The sequence below is a fragment of the Chanos chanos genome, chromosome 12 (genome assembly GCF_902362185.1).
Source record: "Chanos chanos chromosome 12, fChaCha1.1, whole genome shotgun sequence".
Lineage (NCBI taxonomy): Eukaryota > Metazoa > Chordata > Actinopteri > Gonorynchiformes > Chanidae > Chanos > Chanos chanos.
Genome location: NC_044506.1, coordinates 20,518,086 through 20,535,945, shown reverse-complemented (window position 1 = coordinate 20,535,945; position 17,860 = coordinate 20,518,086). Strand labels below are relative to the sequence as shown.

The window sequence follows — 17,860 nt, the reverse complement described above, 5'->3', positions numbered from 1 at the left end:
TTATTGTCACCTTTTTTCTTCTTTCATTCAGTGTGTGTGTGTGTGTGTGTGTGTGTGTTTGTGTGTTTATGTATGTGAGAGAGAGAGAGAGAGAGAGCGAGAGAGAATGCATCAACTCCATCTGTTAAAGCTGGTGGTCATTCCAGTAGATGCCAGTAGCAGACCACCAGATTCCGGTGATGGGCAGTTCGATTCATTTTAGTGAACCGATTCTTTCCAGCAGTTTGAAAAACTGAACTGTGTTTTTTCAGCTTTTTGAGTTTTGATTCTTTTGCACTTCTGGTACATGTTGATAAAATAATTACTCAAACTTGGCATAATTTCAATAAAGCTATTTATTTCTTCTTTAGTAATGTTCCCTTTAGATTAAAATTCATGTAAATTTGCATACTCACATATGTTTATTCAAGGTATAAATATGTATTTAAAATATTATTATGTTTATTTTTGTTTCTGCAAGTTCATACTAAATTTGTATTTATATATTGTATTGTAGCAGACTCTATGGACATAATTCACCATAATCGGTAGTTTGGTGTATATTGTATATTGTGTGCCTTTCTGTGTTAGGTAGACGCTCCTTTAAGAAAGAGTGTTTTCGGGGTTACTTGAGTTTGTTATTGTTATCCATTGTTTAGCTCTCATACTGTTTTGTGCTAAAATAAATGACATGCGTTCATGTAGTCAAAGAGAGAAACTGTCTGTCTCTGTTTTCCAACAGTTTCTACAGTATTCAATATGTGATATTTTCATATGTCCATTATTTTATTCTGGCTGTTTTGTTTTGTATTGTTGTTTGATTTTTCAAGTAATAAACTAATTTTGTTCTGATTTCATTGTCTTGCAACAACTTTTTAATGCTTTGAATTAAAGCCCATCCAGTGATTGAAAATGAGTTGGGTCCATTACGTAAATAGACCTAGAGAAAACCTTTGACTTTTCCTTATGCCACAGCCTGGATTTTATGAGGTGAAATAGACCAACTGACCACATCAGTTAAGCATTTCAATTTCATCATGCTGCAGCATTTTTTAGCCGCGTAACTCCTTGTTTTCAATTGGGCAAACAAAGTATCTGTTTGCCAATTAAGTTTGAAAAATCCAACAACACGAATAGTTAAGATATGTATACTATTTAATCCTGGAATATTAAAAGAAGTGCATGTCAGTGCACTTGATTTGTGTATTGATTTCATTGTTTATGATCATATACACATACCGGTACACACAGTGTTTTATTTGATATTGCTCATGTATTCATACTGTCATTTAAGTGAACCAAACTAAGTTTCCCAAAGATATTTTTCACAAAACACTGACATAGACACATAGGCCACCAGTTACCATAGTAACTGTCAAGAAGAGGACCAAACCTCCAGAAACAGCAGTCTAAGTGGGGGAGGGTGTGGGGCAGGTCTCTCTCTGAAGTCAGAGGTCACCTTAGAGAGGGGACACATCTTTTACCCTCCCTTTTTGAAATGAGCTCTGAAACCACTGTCAGCTCTGAACCGTCTGCTGGTCCTGCTGCAGGCACCATCACTGTATCATCACTAGTTTTAGCAAGACCATGGATACCACAGCAGTCAGTACTGAACAGCTTTGTAACAAGACCCACTGAACCCTTAAAACAAAGGCAGGTGGATGAGGCGCTGGGGAAAATGATTTCCGTGGACTTCCCGCCTTTCTCTATTGTTTAGGACGAGGGGTTCAGGGCCTACACCCAGGCTCTAGATCTGTGCTACGTCCTACCAGATAGAAGGACATTACAAGATCTCTCCTTCCACAGATGCTTGAGAAAGTATGAGCTGAGGTCATGGGACCAGTGAGAAATACTTCATCTGTGTGTCTCACAACAGACTGCTGGACATCACGTGTCCGTCACCTGACATTTTTTGGATGACTTTCAAATGGTGACTTATCAGCTGGACTGCTTTGTTGTACCAGACAGGCACACAGAACACAACCTGGCACAGGAACTACCCGGGGCTGCTGCTGATGGGGGTGTTAGAGTCAAGGTAATGACGTGTTTCAGACAACACATATAACATCAAGGCAGCTGTGACCATGACAGGGTGGAGGTGTCCTGCTTGGCCCACACTTTACATTTAGTCATCAGGGAGTCTCTGAAGGAGCTGAGTGAGACAGTGGATATAATAAAGGATAAGGAGCACAGGAGAACCGTTGCCTCTGAGAGGCTTAAAATAAACATGGAATTCAGTGAAACAGTAATGCATACCAGTGTTAGACAGAAAATGCTCACACATGCCATTAATGTTAGCTTTAGGCTGATGAAACCATTTTCTCTCATTGCTAATCTTTCTAACCATCATTTGTTTTCCTCATTTGTTTTCCTCTTCTTCCAAAACTTAGCTATGTTTCCAGTTAACTGTGTCTAGCTTACTAAACCATTCTTTTGTCCTTGCAGACAGTGAAGTCGATGAGTAACTAAGTATTAAAATTTTCTGCTGAGTCTATCACATCATTTATCTTTATCTTCTTGTGTTCTCTGTCAAATGAAGAGAACTTGACAGTCAAAGTGACAAACAGTGACAGTTTGTGACAGTGAGTGTTTCTACATTAGAGTGACAAACAGTGACAGTTTGTGACAGTGAGTTTTTCTACATTAGAGTGACAGTGACAGTTTGTGACAGTGACTGTTTCTACATTAGAGTGACAAACAGTGACAGTTTGTGACAGTGAGTGTTTCTACATTAGAGTGACAAACAGTGACAATTTGTGACAGTGAGTGTTTCTACATTAGAGTGACAAACAGTGACAGTTTGTGACAGTGACTGTTTCTACATTAGAGTGACAAACAGTGACAGTTTGTGACAGTGACTGTTTCTACATTAGAGTGACAAACAGTGACAGTTTGTGACAGTGACTGTTTCTACATTAGAGTGACAAACAGTGACAGTTTGTGACAGTGGCTGTTTCTACATTAGTGTGTGACGTCACATGTGGCAGCTGGTAAAAGTAACATCATTGCTGTGGTTTGCTGATGCTGTAATGTGACCTCATATCATGGACAGTGTAATTTTGGTGATGCTTTGCGAGCCATACTTTGTAGACCAGTCTATGGTAATGACTGTAAAATGCCCAACACATGTTATGTACACAGCTCTTAATCACTGAGCCCAGGAAGAGGGGTTTTCTGTATACAGATGCCAAACAAACAAACAAACAAACAGACATATGAAAATGAATTGCAGTCATGTTGAATTGCAGTAAGTTCATGTGGAGACACTTGTTCACTGACAGGAGTAAAGAAAAGGAGACAGATGTTGTATCAGAGGATGCCTCCACTAGTCAGCACTGTGCTGTATTGGTGTGGGGATTTGTTCAGTGACAGGGTAATATGAGAGTTCAGGGGATTAGATATTCCAAATGATGTGAAACACTGACAGTAACTGGATTAAGATTACAGACAGATCTTCACAGTCCCATCATGCACTGACCACAGAGAGTATTTCCAAATTCAGCAAACCATCAACACCCCTCTTAACAAATAACACATAAATATAGATACAGTATTTTATATCAGATATGTAAATACTCCATCAGAGATCAGTGCAGTGGAGAGAAAAGTGAGGTTTCTGTCCTGTTACTGTTCTGACCTGAGTGACTGACCTGATGAAACCAATGGTTCAAACACATACAACTCAACATGAGGAAAAAACAGATCTCAGACATGAAGGACATATTTTTGTCTGTACGGAATGACAGAATCCACAAGGCATTTTAGGCGAAAAGATTAATTTGCCCACATTTATGAAGTTCCTGTGCACATGTAGACCTTTAACAAATGTAGAGATAAAGTCTTTGAATGATTCTCTGGTGAAGGTCTGTAAGTCTTCAGTCTCATTGTCTGTATTAAGTACTGTGTCCTCACATGTCAGCTGTTAGTTCATTTTACTGTTAAAGTGGTTGGTCTGAGGAGGAGTGATGATATCATTGTTAGAATGCTCTCTAATTTCCAAAACAGAAATTTTTGATGAACATGTTTATAATAGAACATGAACATGACCTTTTGAAACATGAGCATGACATTTTTTATGAAGCCATCAGCAAACCAAAAGCTTGGTTTGATGACTGAATCTCTGAAAATTATAATGTTCTCATATTTTCAAAACAGATGTTTTGGATGGGCATGTATAATTATTGTTTTTGTAATTAGAGTTAGTGTAGTGTGATTCCTCTCCTCCACAGAGTGTGTGATTGTGCTGTATCACATCCTCCCCCTCAGCACCTGCAGTAGGTCCCAGCTGCAGCAGTGCAGTCTCTGTGCCGTCTGACTGAGGGAGGTTTTTGTACAGCTCTATATCACTGTGTGAACACATAGCTATCACTGATTTCATGTAGACTCTGACAGTAATAATCTCCTGCATCTTCAGTCTGGATGTTACTGATGGTCAGAGTGAAGTCAGTATCAGATCCACTGCCACTGAAACGATCTGGAACTCCAGACCAACGGGTGCTTGCATCATAAATCAGGGGTTTAGGAGCCTCTCCAGGTTTGTGTTGGTACCAGGCTAGACTATCACCAGCAACCACTCTAGAGCTGGTTTTACAGCTGATAGTGACTGCGTCTCCTGGAAGAACAGATTTCACTTCTGGAGTCTGAGTCACAGTCACCTGACCTCTGGACTCTGAAAGGTGAATATCATGAATTGGATAAATAAAGAAAAACAGATGACAAATGCACATTTCTTATGGCTGTGATTACCTCTGAAAAATGTTCAATATATCAACTAAATGAATATGTTTAGATGTCCATGACCACTGTTTTTTGATGTTAAACACACAGGAAATAATAATGACATGATAAATTTTGCATAAGGATGATAATATTGTCTTTCTATGTTTATTATATCAGTCATACAGACCGTGAATAGCTTTCATATTTATCCCACCTTTAAAACAGCAGCAGGTCAGTGTCCAGATGAAGATGGTGATGAAAGTCATGCTTGCTGTGGGTTAAGTTACTGGGACAGGCAGCTCTCAGTCATCAAGTCTTAAACTCACAGGGCTATAAACACTCCCAGAGCACTCAAGCATGTGCTGCCAATGCAAAATGTCCTCTCTCTATGGAAATGATCTTCCTGAGTACAACAGACACCCTGCATGTTCACACATGTGTACCTACTCTACACTTCATAAGGCCAGAGCATTGTGGTCATATCGTGTTATCTGCTGACATCTAGTGTTCAAAATAGAGAACATTACTAAGTCATAGTTTTTGTTAAAGTTTCTGAAATTACCAGTGCACTGAAACCTCAGTGAGAAAAGAATAACAAGTGGAGAGCCACAAATAGAGTTTACATTAAGTGATGTTTACCTGGGGATCGTTCTCCTAGAATATGGAAACAAGTCAATGAAACTATACCATGAGAGAAAAGTCCATATTTATGAAAATGATGATCGACAAGAATCTGATGTTTATTTATAATGTCAAAACACTATAGCACAACAGACTGCAATGTCTTTTTATCATAGGGAACTGGTCAAATTCTGGATGGACAGAATAATATCTGTTATGTAACTTCATTGACAACACACTTGTAATGTATTTACCTCTTATGTGCAGTCACGTTGTCAGAGCTAAATTATGACCTAACATGAATTGTCTTTACTTTAATTTGACTTTTTTATAGACATGCAAAGCCCTTTGAGACTATAAATAGTGATATTGGGCTCTAAATAAACATTATTATTATTATTATTATTATTATTATTATTATTATTATTATTGCAATCCCCATGGAACAGTGATGCCACCTGAATGAACTACAGTGTTGGGTAAATGTTTGATAATATACTTCGGTATTGAATGAATGGTTCATTGTAAACTACAGTGTTGGGTGAGGCAGCTTTGCTTTCAAAAGTATAATGTGTATTATTTGTATAATGTGTATTGTTTGCAGCCAGACCTGTGTCCTCCTATAAAACTAAACTGTAAATCAAAAGTATCATTCCTGTTACAAAGCCATACATGTGTGTTTAATTAGGTTGTAAAGATATATATTTTCAAAACAGATGTTTTGGATGGGCATGTATAATTATTGTTATTGTAATTAGAGTTAGTGTAGTGTGACTCCTCTCCTCCACAGAGTGTGTGATTGTGCTGTATCACATCCTCCCTCTCAGCACCTGCAGTAGGTCCCTGCTGCAGCAGTGCAGTCTCTGTGCAGTCTGACTGAGGGAGGTTTTTGTACGGCTCTATATCACTGTGTGAACACATCTTTGCTATTGATCCAGTGGTAACTCTGACAGTAATAATCTCCTGCATCTTCAGTCTGGATGTTACTGATGGTCAGAGTGAAGTCAGTATCAGATCCACTGCCACTGAAACGATCTGGAACTCCAGACTCTAATGTGTCTGCATCATAAATCAAAAGTTTAGGAGCCTCTCCAGGTTTGTGTTGGTACCAGGCTAGAGCATCAGCTTCAGAGCTGGTTTTACAGTTGATAGTGACTGTGTCTCCTGGAAGAGCAGATTTCACTACAGGAGTCTGAGTCACAGTCACCTGACCTCTGGACTCTGAAAGGTGAAGATCATGAATTAGATTAATAAAGAAGAAAGATTAGAACTGTACATTTCTTATGGCTGTGATTACCTCTGAAAAATGCTGAATATTAGAAAATTAGAACATATAAGCGAATCTGTTTAGATGTCCATGACCTCTGGATTTTGAAACTAAACACAAAGGAAATAATGATGACAAAATAAATTGTGCATAAGGGTGGTAATAATGTCTTTCTATGTTTATTATATCAGTCATTCAAACTGTGAATAGATTTCATATCTCTCCCACCTTTAAAGCAGCAGCAGATCAGTGTCCAGATGAAGATGGTGATGAAAGTCATGCTTGCTGTGGGTTAAGTTACTGGGACAGGCAGCTCTCAGTCATCAAGTCTTAAACTCACAGGACTATAAACACTCCCAGAGCACTGAAGCATGTGCTGCCAATGCAAAGTGCCCTCTCTCAATGGAAATGATCTTCCTGAGTACAGCAGACACCCTGCACTCATATGTTCACACATGTGGAACCATTCTACACTTCATAAGACCAGAGTATTGTGGTCATATTGTGTTATCTACTGACATCTAGTGTCAAAAAAGAGAATTATGATTACTCCTGAATGTTTCGGGATCTGTTATTTGTTAAGTTCTGAAGTTAACAGTACACTGATACCTGAAGGATCAACACAAGCAGCAGTGTGGACTGTGTTGACCACTAGAAAATTGAATTATGACCTAACAATGCAAAGTGTCCTCTCTCTATGGAAATTATCTTCCTGAGTACAGCAGACACCCTGCACTCATATGTTCACACATGTGTAACAATCCTACACTTCATAAAGAAATCCTGTTATGTAAGAAACATCTAATCAACTGACATTTACTTTCTCAAAACATTTAGACTCAAACTCTGACCCCACACATGAATGTGATAAACTCTGTTTGACTGAAATGTCATCACATGACCAATTACCATATACATGTCTCTTCCCTGACGGAGACAATGAATCTTTTCCTTTCAGTTTAACATGACTTTTACTGAGACACAGAGAAAGAGACATGAGAGAGAGAGAGACACAGAGCCATATGCCACTGATCCAGACTGTGGAGGACAAGAGACTAAATGATTTCACACTGTACCACTGCACTACTCACTGTCACCACCATGAGGTAAGGTCACATGACCACATCAGGTGTTATTTGAAGTCATCAGAGGTCACATGTTGAGATTTGAGGAGAATTTTAACATCTTCGGTGCAGGATTAATTAATTTCACTGCTGAATTTCCTCTTGACCTTCAAAATGAATTCAGATCTTATAATGATTACTTTCTGTAAATTTTTCATTTTCTGCATCCTCACTAAGTTGTGTGTAGCTGGTCTCTTTCAGACAGAAACATTCATTAGTGAGTTTCTCAGTAAATCATTAAGGGACGTCACAGTGAGTCTGTTCTCTGTGCTGGGACTGAACTCAGTTCTGGGTTATGAGGGAACTTTCAAACTCTCTAACTGTGTCTCTGCTTCACAACTTTGTGTCACTCTAGTGTGACAGAGGTTTTTGTTTGACTGTTTCACTACAATCAAACACTGTGGTACACGTTTGGTGGAGGGACAAAAGTCATCCTGAAAAGTAAGTGTCATTTTCATTTATTCTCTCAGTACAAACGTTCTAGATTTAGTTTTATGGACTTTCCCACATCTTAAATACAGTGGCATCTGGTCAGTTTGAAAATGAACTTTGTAAGTTCAAAACTAATTGAGTTTTTTTTTTTTTTTCACTGCTGAGTGCTGCACTACCAACAGAAAGTTTATTTTATAAGAGGATGCATCTTCACCCGCTGTAATAGTAGTATAGAGTAGAAGAGAGTAGAAAGAATATAAATATAAAAAACTCATATGAAACTGTAAACTTAAAGACCAAAATGGTGAATTTCAGAGAAATTGATATGAAAACAGTGGTTGTTATGGAGTTGAGAGTCTAAGATGTTAAACTGCTATCAGTCTTGTTGTGACTGTAAATGTCTGAATGGTTAATGTGCATATCTTTCAATGGCAGTCATAACCCAGTTTTAACTTCAATACAAAAACTGTTTAAGGAACATGCACTAAATCTTTACAATAAAGGTTGTATTATTTATTTAATAAAATCAGTGTGTTCTTGTCACGCTGGTGGTGTGGTGCAGGACCCAAGTGCGAGACACGATGGTTGAAGGTGACAAACGGAAGCCTTTACTTAAACTGAAGATCAAAATACAAGTGTAGAAAAGGAACAAAAAAACCAATAACAAAAAGGTGCAGCATAACAGTGTGCAAAAACACAAACAACGATAGACAAAGTACAAGGCAAACACTAGGGCTTAAATAGAAGGAGAACTGAACAGGGCAACACAGGATTGGTTAAAACTAAACAAGGTTAATAATGAGACAAACAGGTACAGGTGAGGGGCGGAGACAGACAGAGCAGGAGCACAAGGACAGAACAAAACAAAATGGCGGTGCAGGTTGTGACAGTTCTAATGTAATTGCTCTAATTATAACATATTTACATGATTTCACTATGTAGGCGTTGCCATTTTATTGATACATCTATAATGGTTGATTATTCTGAAGTGGTTTCTATATTTAAATTATAATTATATTACTGTATTAAATTATACTGAGGTTTTAATATATCTGGGCTGAGTGTGACTGGGTGGGGCTGTTAAAACTAGAGAACAGACTGTTCTTTAAAGAAAGAAAGAAAGAAAGAAAGAAAGAAAGAAAGAAAGAAGGAGACTTTGCAAATCACAAGAATGCTGACAAAGGAGCTGGGCATAAGATTGAACATTTACAACCTTATAAGAACTGATTTATACATTTATACATTTGTAAGAAAACTGATCGCAAATATGGAACTTTAAAGAAATTGATTTCATTTGTTCTGAATGTGAGAGCTCATATTTAAACTCTAATGTATCCTAAGCCTCCTCTACTAAGAGTTATATAAGATATTTTGAATTAATAGTTAGAATGATAGACAATTTTTCCATGTTGAAAATATTAAAATATTTCTGCTGATTTTATGATGATAGGTACTTAATTGATGCCCTGTTCTCTCTCTCTCTCTCTCTCTCTCTCTCTCTCTCTCTCTCCAGCTGGACCTACAGTGAAGCCCAGTCTGTCTCTGCTCCCTCCCTCTCCTCAGCAGCTCTCTGAGGGCTCTGTCACACTGGCCTGCCTGCTCAGTGGATACTCCCCACAGGGGGCGCTGGTGAGCTGGACAGTGGACGGCTCAGAGGTGACACAGGGTGTTCTGAGCAGCACAGAGGAAGCCGTTACAGCCGGAGCAGCACCCTGACCCTGGACAAAGCTCGCTGGGAGGAGGGGGAGGAGTACGTCTGCACGGTCGCCCACGACGACAACACACAGTCCACCTCCTTCTGCAAGAGTCACTGTGAGGGCTGAGGACTCCTGTCATCATGTCCCACAGCACTGAGTCCCTGATCTTAGCCAGCCTTCACATGGGCCTAGTGTTTTAGTCCTGCCCAGAGTTCACTAAAGCCAATCTCATTTAACACAGTGTAGATCACAGACAGTGTGTTTGGGTTAAACCTACATACAGAGTCTCAGTGTTGCTATGTGTTCTGATTAAAAACCTTAAACCCTAGAGAAAATTCAACGGTTAATCATTTACTTAGAGTAAAAGAATAAAAAGTCCATGTTTAATGTAATTATAGTTTATTACAGATCACTTTCAAGTGTAGCCCAAACTTGCAGTTGTAGTATAAGACAAGAGGCTCTGATTAACATTGTTAGACAGTCAGAGACAGCTACCATGGCTGTGCAGGTTTAAACTCAAGTACAGATATCTCCCCTTAAAATATTAAAAAGATTAAAAGTCCTGAAGCTTCACTGCAGATGATGTTTCATGTCAGGAGATATCAGACAATCACCCTTTCAAGATCCTTTTCCAGTGAAGGCCATTTTTCACTTTGGGCTTTCACATATGCATGCATCATTTTTTTGTCTTTTAACATGACTGAGTGAGTTTCTGGTTGAAGGAGTTCACATTGTTGAAGATCAGTCTTTAAATATGAAGGAGTGGTTTATAGTTGTATGAGGTTTAATAAGAGGTTGTGAGTGAGCTGGTCTGGGCTCGAGATGAAAGGGGGCAGATTCTTGTCCTTTTCGAATAAATATAAAATTATTTTCCAGAATGTGATAATGTTTTTCTTGTGAAACCAACAGTATTTAGAATAATTGAAATGGTTGGTCTGAGGATGTTCTATCGTTTGCATAACAGATATATTGAAGGATATGTATAATTATTGTTATTGTAATTAGAGTTAGTGTGGTGTGATTCCTCTCTTCCACAGAGTGTGTGATTGTGCTGTATCACATCCTCCCCCTCAGCACCTGCAGTAGGTCCCAGCTGCAGCAGTGCAGTCTCTGTGCAGTCTGACTGAGGGAGGTTTTTGTACGGCTCTATATCACTGTGTGAACACCCAGCTACTGATATAATGGTAACTCTGACAGTGATAATCTCCTGCATCTTCAGTCTGGATGTTACTGATGGTCAGAGTGAAGTCAGTCCCAGATCCACTGCCACTGAAACGATCTGGAACTCCAGGCTGACGGGTGCTTACGAGCTTAATCAGGGGTTTAGGATCCTGTCCAGGTTTCTGTTGGTACCAGGACAAACAGTGTGGGCTACAGGCTGTGTCTGGTGGATTTTACAGCTGATTTTAACAGTGTCTCCTGGAAGAGCTGCTTTCACTGCAGGAGTCTGAGTCACTGTGACCTGACCACTGGACCCTGAAACAAAAACAGATATAGATAATAATACAGACAAAAATGATAAAAAACAACAAAAAATAATTAAAATGATCACATAAGAATGAATTAAAAAAATACAATTCAAATCATATTTATCTTTCATTTTACCTTTAAAAAAACACAAAAGTGTCCAGATGAAGACGGTGATGAAAGTCATGCTTGCTGTGGGTTAAGTTACTGGGGCAGGCAGCTCTCAGTCATCAAGTCTTAAACTCACAGGACTATAAACACTCCCAGAGCACTCAAGCATGTGCTGCCAATGCAAAGTGTCCTCTCTCTATGGAAATGATCTTCCTGAGTACAGCAGACACCCTGCTCTCATATGTTCACACATGTGTAACCATTCTACACTTCATTAGACCAGAGTATTATGATCATATTATGTTATCTGCTGACATCTAGTGTCAAAACAGAGAAGTATAATTACCCATTAATGATACTGGATCAATTTTTTAACAGGATGTTGAAACCTGAATGATCAACACTATCAGTAGTGTGAACTGTACTGATCATTACAAAATTAAACTCTTTTAAATTATGACCTAACATGAATTATGTTTGCTTTGATATAATACCTGTGAAACAGTGATGCCACCTGAATGAACTACAGTGTTGAGTGGATGGTTTATGATAAACCACAGTGTTGAGTGAATGGTTTATAACAAACTACAGTGTTGAGTGAAGTGTGTTTTGTATCATATATGTAATGTGATTATAGACGCAGCTATGACGCGACACACACCTGTTCACCTTAAATGTGTATCTATAATATCACTAAGGACAGATTGGGCCCTTGACAGTACCTCCCGTTAAAGTCCTGGTTAGTTAGCTAGCAAGTTCTGCGACAATTCAGAAAACTTGAAAATATGGTGTGGCCACCCAGGGCAATAATATGGAGAGCTTTAATGACATGAAACTATTGCATTGAAAGTAAAGTAATGAAAGGACTGTGATGTTTGTCCTAGTATTTTTATGTGGTAAATTGGGGGATTTATAGTTTTAGAGAATAACTCAAAAGTAAAGTCATGAGTGGTGTAATTACTTTTCAAAAGGAGTAACGAGTAAAATAATCCCACTACAATTTAAAAGAAGTAATTGGCAACTTATAACTAATTACTTTTTCTGAGTAACGACAAACTGATCATGTGCAACATTTGTAGCCGTACTGGAGCTGAACTCTAAATTAAAAAATTAACTCCTGTGACAAGTCATCAGTTTGTTTGTAAGTGAGATGAAAAGATGTAGAGTAGGTTGTTATACAGGAGTGTCTGTGTGCTGATGTGTGAGTCTCTGATCAAATGTAACTCACTGTCTGCTGGACCGTAGACCTACTGTAGTACCATCAGGATTATCAGGTTTAAGTTTCAAGTCTCAGTTTCCAGAAGTGATATTGTAATGTTTTGATAATTTGTTGATGGTATCACATTGCTAGCGTATTCTGTATTTGTTTGTTTGCTTTTCCTGAACTCTTTCAGTTCTGTATCAGTGTTTGAAACAATGAAATGATTTTTGTCAGTGTACAGTGTTAATGTTCAGTTAGTGTTACCTTTTGAACACTTTGCAGGATGCTACAAAAACTTTCTCACAATCCTAAAATTAAAAATTTCAGCAAAAGTATAGATCACAGGTGTCAGGATTGGGGAGTTTGGCCGCCCTGCTGGTCACTCTGTGCATTGTTATGCCTTGTGTTTTTGTTTGTTTTGGTCTTGCCATGTGCTTCTGTTTGCCCCTGTGTACTCCTGTCCCCGCCTCCCACTTGATCCCTATTATTACCTGGTTTGTTTCCACCAATGGCCTGTCTTTTCTGTTAACTGTTCTGTGTATTTAAGTCCTGTGTTTGTACCCATTCCTTGTCAGATTGTGACCTTTAGTTCTTTCTGCCAGTTTGTGTGCTTTGCTTCTGTGAGTTATAAGTTTGACCGTGTTGCCTGGACCTGTTTTTTGCCTAACGTTTTTTGGATTTGGTTGCCCTGTGGATCCCTGGCTTTGACCTTGTTTGTACCCTGTTTCTAACCACTCTTTTGCCTAATGATTTGGAATTTTTTGCCCTCTGGATTTTTGGTTTAAGACCTTGGGCTGGACACTGTTTTGAGATTGCCACCTGATTTTTGAATAAAGAAATTTTAACCTAATTCAACCGTGGGTCTGCGATTGGGTCTTGGTCTGCCAAAACCTCACAGGCAGGCAAGAGTCTGTCACTGAGATGATGGGCAGTTTTTGTTTGTTTGTTTGCTAAGAAATGACACAACATGGTTTTAGTTTGAATTTGATTGCAGCATCAAACGGTATGCATGGCATAGAGGTGAGCATGGCTGATTTCCAACCAGTTGACCTGGGTTTGATTCCCAGCCAGCACAACTAAGTGTTGTTCCTACAGGCCTCTGACAGTTTTTTTTTTTTTGGAAATGTCTCAGAAGTTAAGCTGACTGGTGTTATTCATGCTGACATGTGATTGAGTGGTTCTGGGAAACAATAGAGATTGATATACACATCACCCTTTAACATGAACCAAAGTGTTGTTGTTTTTTTTTTTTTCTCATTGTTACTACAGACAGAAGCAGTACACCACACTGGTCTCTGAACATTGCTTGTTTAGACACATTGTGTTTCTATGTTAGTTCTCTGTGTCATAGTGCAGAGTAGGGTAGTGGGTGTGTGTGATTTCAGATCCACCAGTGCTGTCTCATGTCTCCTCTGTCTAGGTCCAGGTGGAGCTGTGTCACATCAGCAAACTGTAAAGCAAAAGTACAAATGGAAAGGAACCACTTTTTTCATTATTACATTGTATTATAATCATTTCCTCTGGTGTCTTCAAAATGTGGAGTCTGATCCTGTGTTGACCAGTGTCTCCAGGACAGCCCTGTCGGTCTGTAGAGTGAGTACAGAACTTTATCAACCCTTACTCTGTTAATCCACAGAGAACCAAAACTGAGAGAGCTCAGTCAAAAACATTCTTTGGTTTCCTCCTTTCTTTGAGGTCCTATCTGATGTCTTTTTATAATGGAACCAGCCCCAGTGAAGTCTAACCGTATGGGAAATAGGGGTTGATTTGACTTGATCTGGATCTAAGTCTTTGTCTGAATTCAGGAGCACAGTCCACAAGCACAAACCTAAGACAATGAAGAATCTTCAAATGTTCTGCATGGAGTCCATGCAGGAAAAATGTGCCGTATAATAAAATGCTTGCAAATGTTTGTGTTTGAATAATTATTGTGTTAAGATAAAAGTACACCACTTCCTTACATGCCTGAACCCAAAATATGCATATCTACAATTAAAAGCAATAATGACAATGAAACATTTAGAGTCGCTAAAACTTAATGAAAAGTTTTACCAGTGTAGGCTCAATGATTCCCTCAGTTATATTAAATTGCCAACATTATTTGAGAGAGGAATTCTAGATGAAGAACTGATGGTTGATGAAATGAAGATTGAAATTGGATGAAACATGAGAAGACTTCTAGACTAGATGACTTCCCTACTGATTTTTTTTTTTTTCCCCAATTTAATGTCTTTCTCCCTAAAATCAGAGCTTCATCAGTCTCCAACCAGCTCTACTGTTCTCATGAGAACAAAAAACAAAAATAAAGACAAAAAAAAGCTAAAGACCAGCTATTATGAGCACTGTATCACTATACTTCATTACTCAGTGTGAATTATGAAATAACTGATCTCTCACTGTTCCCATCTCTGTTGACCTGTCAGACAAGGATTACAAATATTCTTGAACATGTATAGCTAGTGTTATTGTAGTTAGAGTTAGTGCGATTACTCTCCTCCACAGAGTGTGTGATTGTGCTGTATCTCATCCTTCACCTCAGCACCTGCAGTGGGTCCCAGCTGCAGCAGTGCAGTCTCTGTGCAGTCTGACTGAGGGAGGTTTTTGTATGGCTCTATATCACTGTGTGAACACACTTTTGCTACTGATGTAGTGGTAACTCTGACAGTAATAATCTCCTGCATCTTCACTCTGGAAGTTACTGATGGTCAGAGTGAAGTCAGTCCCAGATCCACTGCCACTGAAACGATCTGGAACTCCAGACTCACGGGAACTTGCTCCATAAATCAGGAGTTTAGGAACCTGTTCAGGTGTCTGTTGGTACCAGGATAGATAAACACCACGAGCCACTTCAGGGCTGGTTTTACAGTTGATAGTGACTGTGTCTCCTGGAAGAGCAGATTTCACTACAGGAGTCTGAGTCACAGTCACCTGACCTCTGGACTCTGAAAGGTGAATATCATGAATTAGATCAATAAAGAAAATCAGATTACAACTGAGTATGTCTCATGGTTGTAATTACTTCTGAAAATTCTTTATTTTGAAAATAAGGTCATTTTACTGACTATGTTTACATGTCCCTGACCTCTGGATTCTTAAGTTTAACTCAAAGAAAATGATGATTACAAGATAAATTATATCAGTCACACAGACTGTGAGTAGATTTCATATCTCTCTCACCTTTAAAGCAGCAGCAGGTCAGTGTCCAGATGAAGATGGTGATGAAAGTCATGCTTGCTGTGGGTTAAGTTACTGGGGCAGGGAGCTCTCAGTCATAAAGTCTTAAACTCACAGAGCTATAAACACTCCAAGAGCACTCAAGCATGTGCTGCCAATGCAAAGTGGCCTCTCTCTATGCAAATGATATTTCTGAGTACAGCAGACACCCTTCATAATGCTAACCTAACCCCGGGCAGCCGTGATCTAAAGGTTAGTTTGTGACTAGAGGGTTTGACTCCCAGGCCCACTATCCATGGCTGTGTGCCCTTGAGCAAGGCACTTAACCCTAATGCTCCCTGGGCGCAGAGGAATGCTGCCCACGGCTCCTTCGTCTGTTGTGCGTGTTCACTATTGGTGTGTTGGATGGGTTAAATGCAGAGACAAATTCACTGTTCACAGTGTGTGTGTGCAATCACAGAGAATTTACTTTTACTTTACTTATAAGGCCAGAGCATTGTGACCATATTGTGTGATCTACTGACATCTAGTGTCCAGAAAGAGAATTATGATCCCTTTTGAATGTTACAAATTTTCTCTGAAGACCACAGGAAGCTGAAACTTGAATGATATACAGTCTCAGGAAAAAATATAAAGAAGAAGAAGAAGAAGAAGAAGAAGAAGAAGAAGAAGAAGAAGAAGAAGGAGAAGAAAAGAAAAGAAAGAAACAAGAAAACTTAGTTTAGAGAATTTTAGAAGTAAATGTGTGTATCTGGGCATTGAAACAACCTTTATTTTATCTCATTTTATTCTATTTTATCTTATTTTACCTGTATTTTATTTTATCTGTTTTAATTTTAGTCCTATTTCCTATTGATCTTATTATATTCTACTTTTTACTCTTTGTTGTGTCTGGTGTGTGCTGACGGTGTTGCTGTGACACTTGAATTTCCCTCAGGATAAATAAAGTATTTCATATTCATACCCATATTCATATTCATATTTATATTCATTTTAATATTCATATTCATATTCGCATTGTCTCACTGGAATATGGGAACATGTCACTGCAACCATGTCAACACCATGAGACAAAAGTACATATTTATGACAACGATGTCTGACACATATCTGAGCTTTATGTGTAATAGGCATATATGACAGTACCAAGTAAGGAGTAATCACTAGACAGAGTCAACACTGAACAAGACGACATAACATGAAAGGCCAAACCATAAGAGATCCAGCACCATGTTTAACAAAGGATTACAAACCTGTGGGATGGAAGGAACATTTCACTTTCTCCAAACATCTGTCTGGATGTAGGAAAAACAATACAAAAATAAACAAATAGATAGACAGACTGAATGTAGACTGAAGATAGACTGAGAGTTATGACGATGACCGAAAATATCTGACCTTTATGTATGAAAACACTGAAAACACTATTAGATAAGAGACAACAGTGTCTTATTATTATAAGGAATTGGCCAAATTCCAGATAGACAGAGCAATAATGATTCTATTTTATAACTTCATTGACAATACACTTGTAATATGTTCTTTTATTATGATTATGTTTTTTCCGAAATGTGATATTAAACATGTCTACATTGTCAGAAATGTCACTGACAATAATTACGCAGTCACAGACATGGTGATAGAGATGGAGCTGTCTGGACTGTTGTTTGTGTTTGTCACCAGCTTCCTCTTTTCAGTCTTGTTAGTGCAGTAGGTAGTGTGTCAGTTTCATCATCTGAAGGTCAGGACAGAGACTTTTAACATGAACCTGTTTTTATTGGCTGTCCAGCTGCTTGTTGGCAGTAACACAGTCTGAGATGATGTCTTCAGATTTTCCTCTCAGCTTCCTGTGTCATACAGAACTCAGAATTAGAGAAACACTTTTGAGTGTTGGTGGTATAGTGGTGAGCATAGCTGCCTTTCAAGCAGTTGACCCGTGTTTGTTTCCCGGCCAACGCAGTTGGTGTTCGCTCCTGCGGGTCTTTGAGGCTTGTGTTTAGAAATTCAAATTAGTTTCAGCAATGAAGAGTCTGACTGATCTGTGTTTGTGTTGGGGTGGCATGGGATG

The 17,860-nt window shown here is 38.7% G+C and overlaps 2 pseudogenes and 2 gene segments (V, D, J or C); all 4 read right to left on the bottom strand.

Annotated features, from left to right (window-relative positions):
* Positions 1 to 6,866, bottom strand: part of LOC115824838 (Ig kappa chain V-III region MOPC 63-like) — a 184,984-nt pseudogene extending 178,118 nt beyond the window's left edge.
* On the bottom strand, positions 4,323 to 4,970 carry LOC115824953 (Ig kappa chain V region K29-213-like). The segment is given in 2 exon segments: positions 4,323 to 4,648; positions 4,913 to 4,970. Coding segments are annotated over 2 exon segments (378 nt in total).
* Positions 6,867 to 10,990: 4,124 nt separating the features above from the next.
* On the bottom strand, positions 10,991 to 11,493 carry LOC115824837 (Ig kappa chain V region 3381-like; annotated as a pseudogene).
* A 3,741-nt stretch (positions 11,494 to 15,234) lies between these two features.
* LOC115824836 (immunoglobulin kappa variable 3-20-like) lies at positions 15,235 to 15,847 on the bottom strand. The segment is given in 2 exon segments: positions 15,235 to 15,560; positions 15,796 to 15,847. Coding segments are annotated over 2 exon segments (378 nt in total).
* Between the last annotated feature and the right edge of the window lie 2,013 nt (positions 15,848 to 17,860).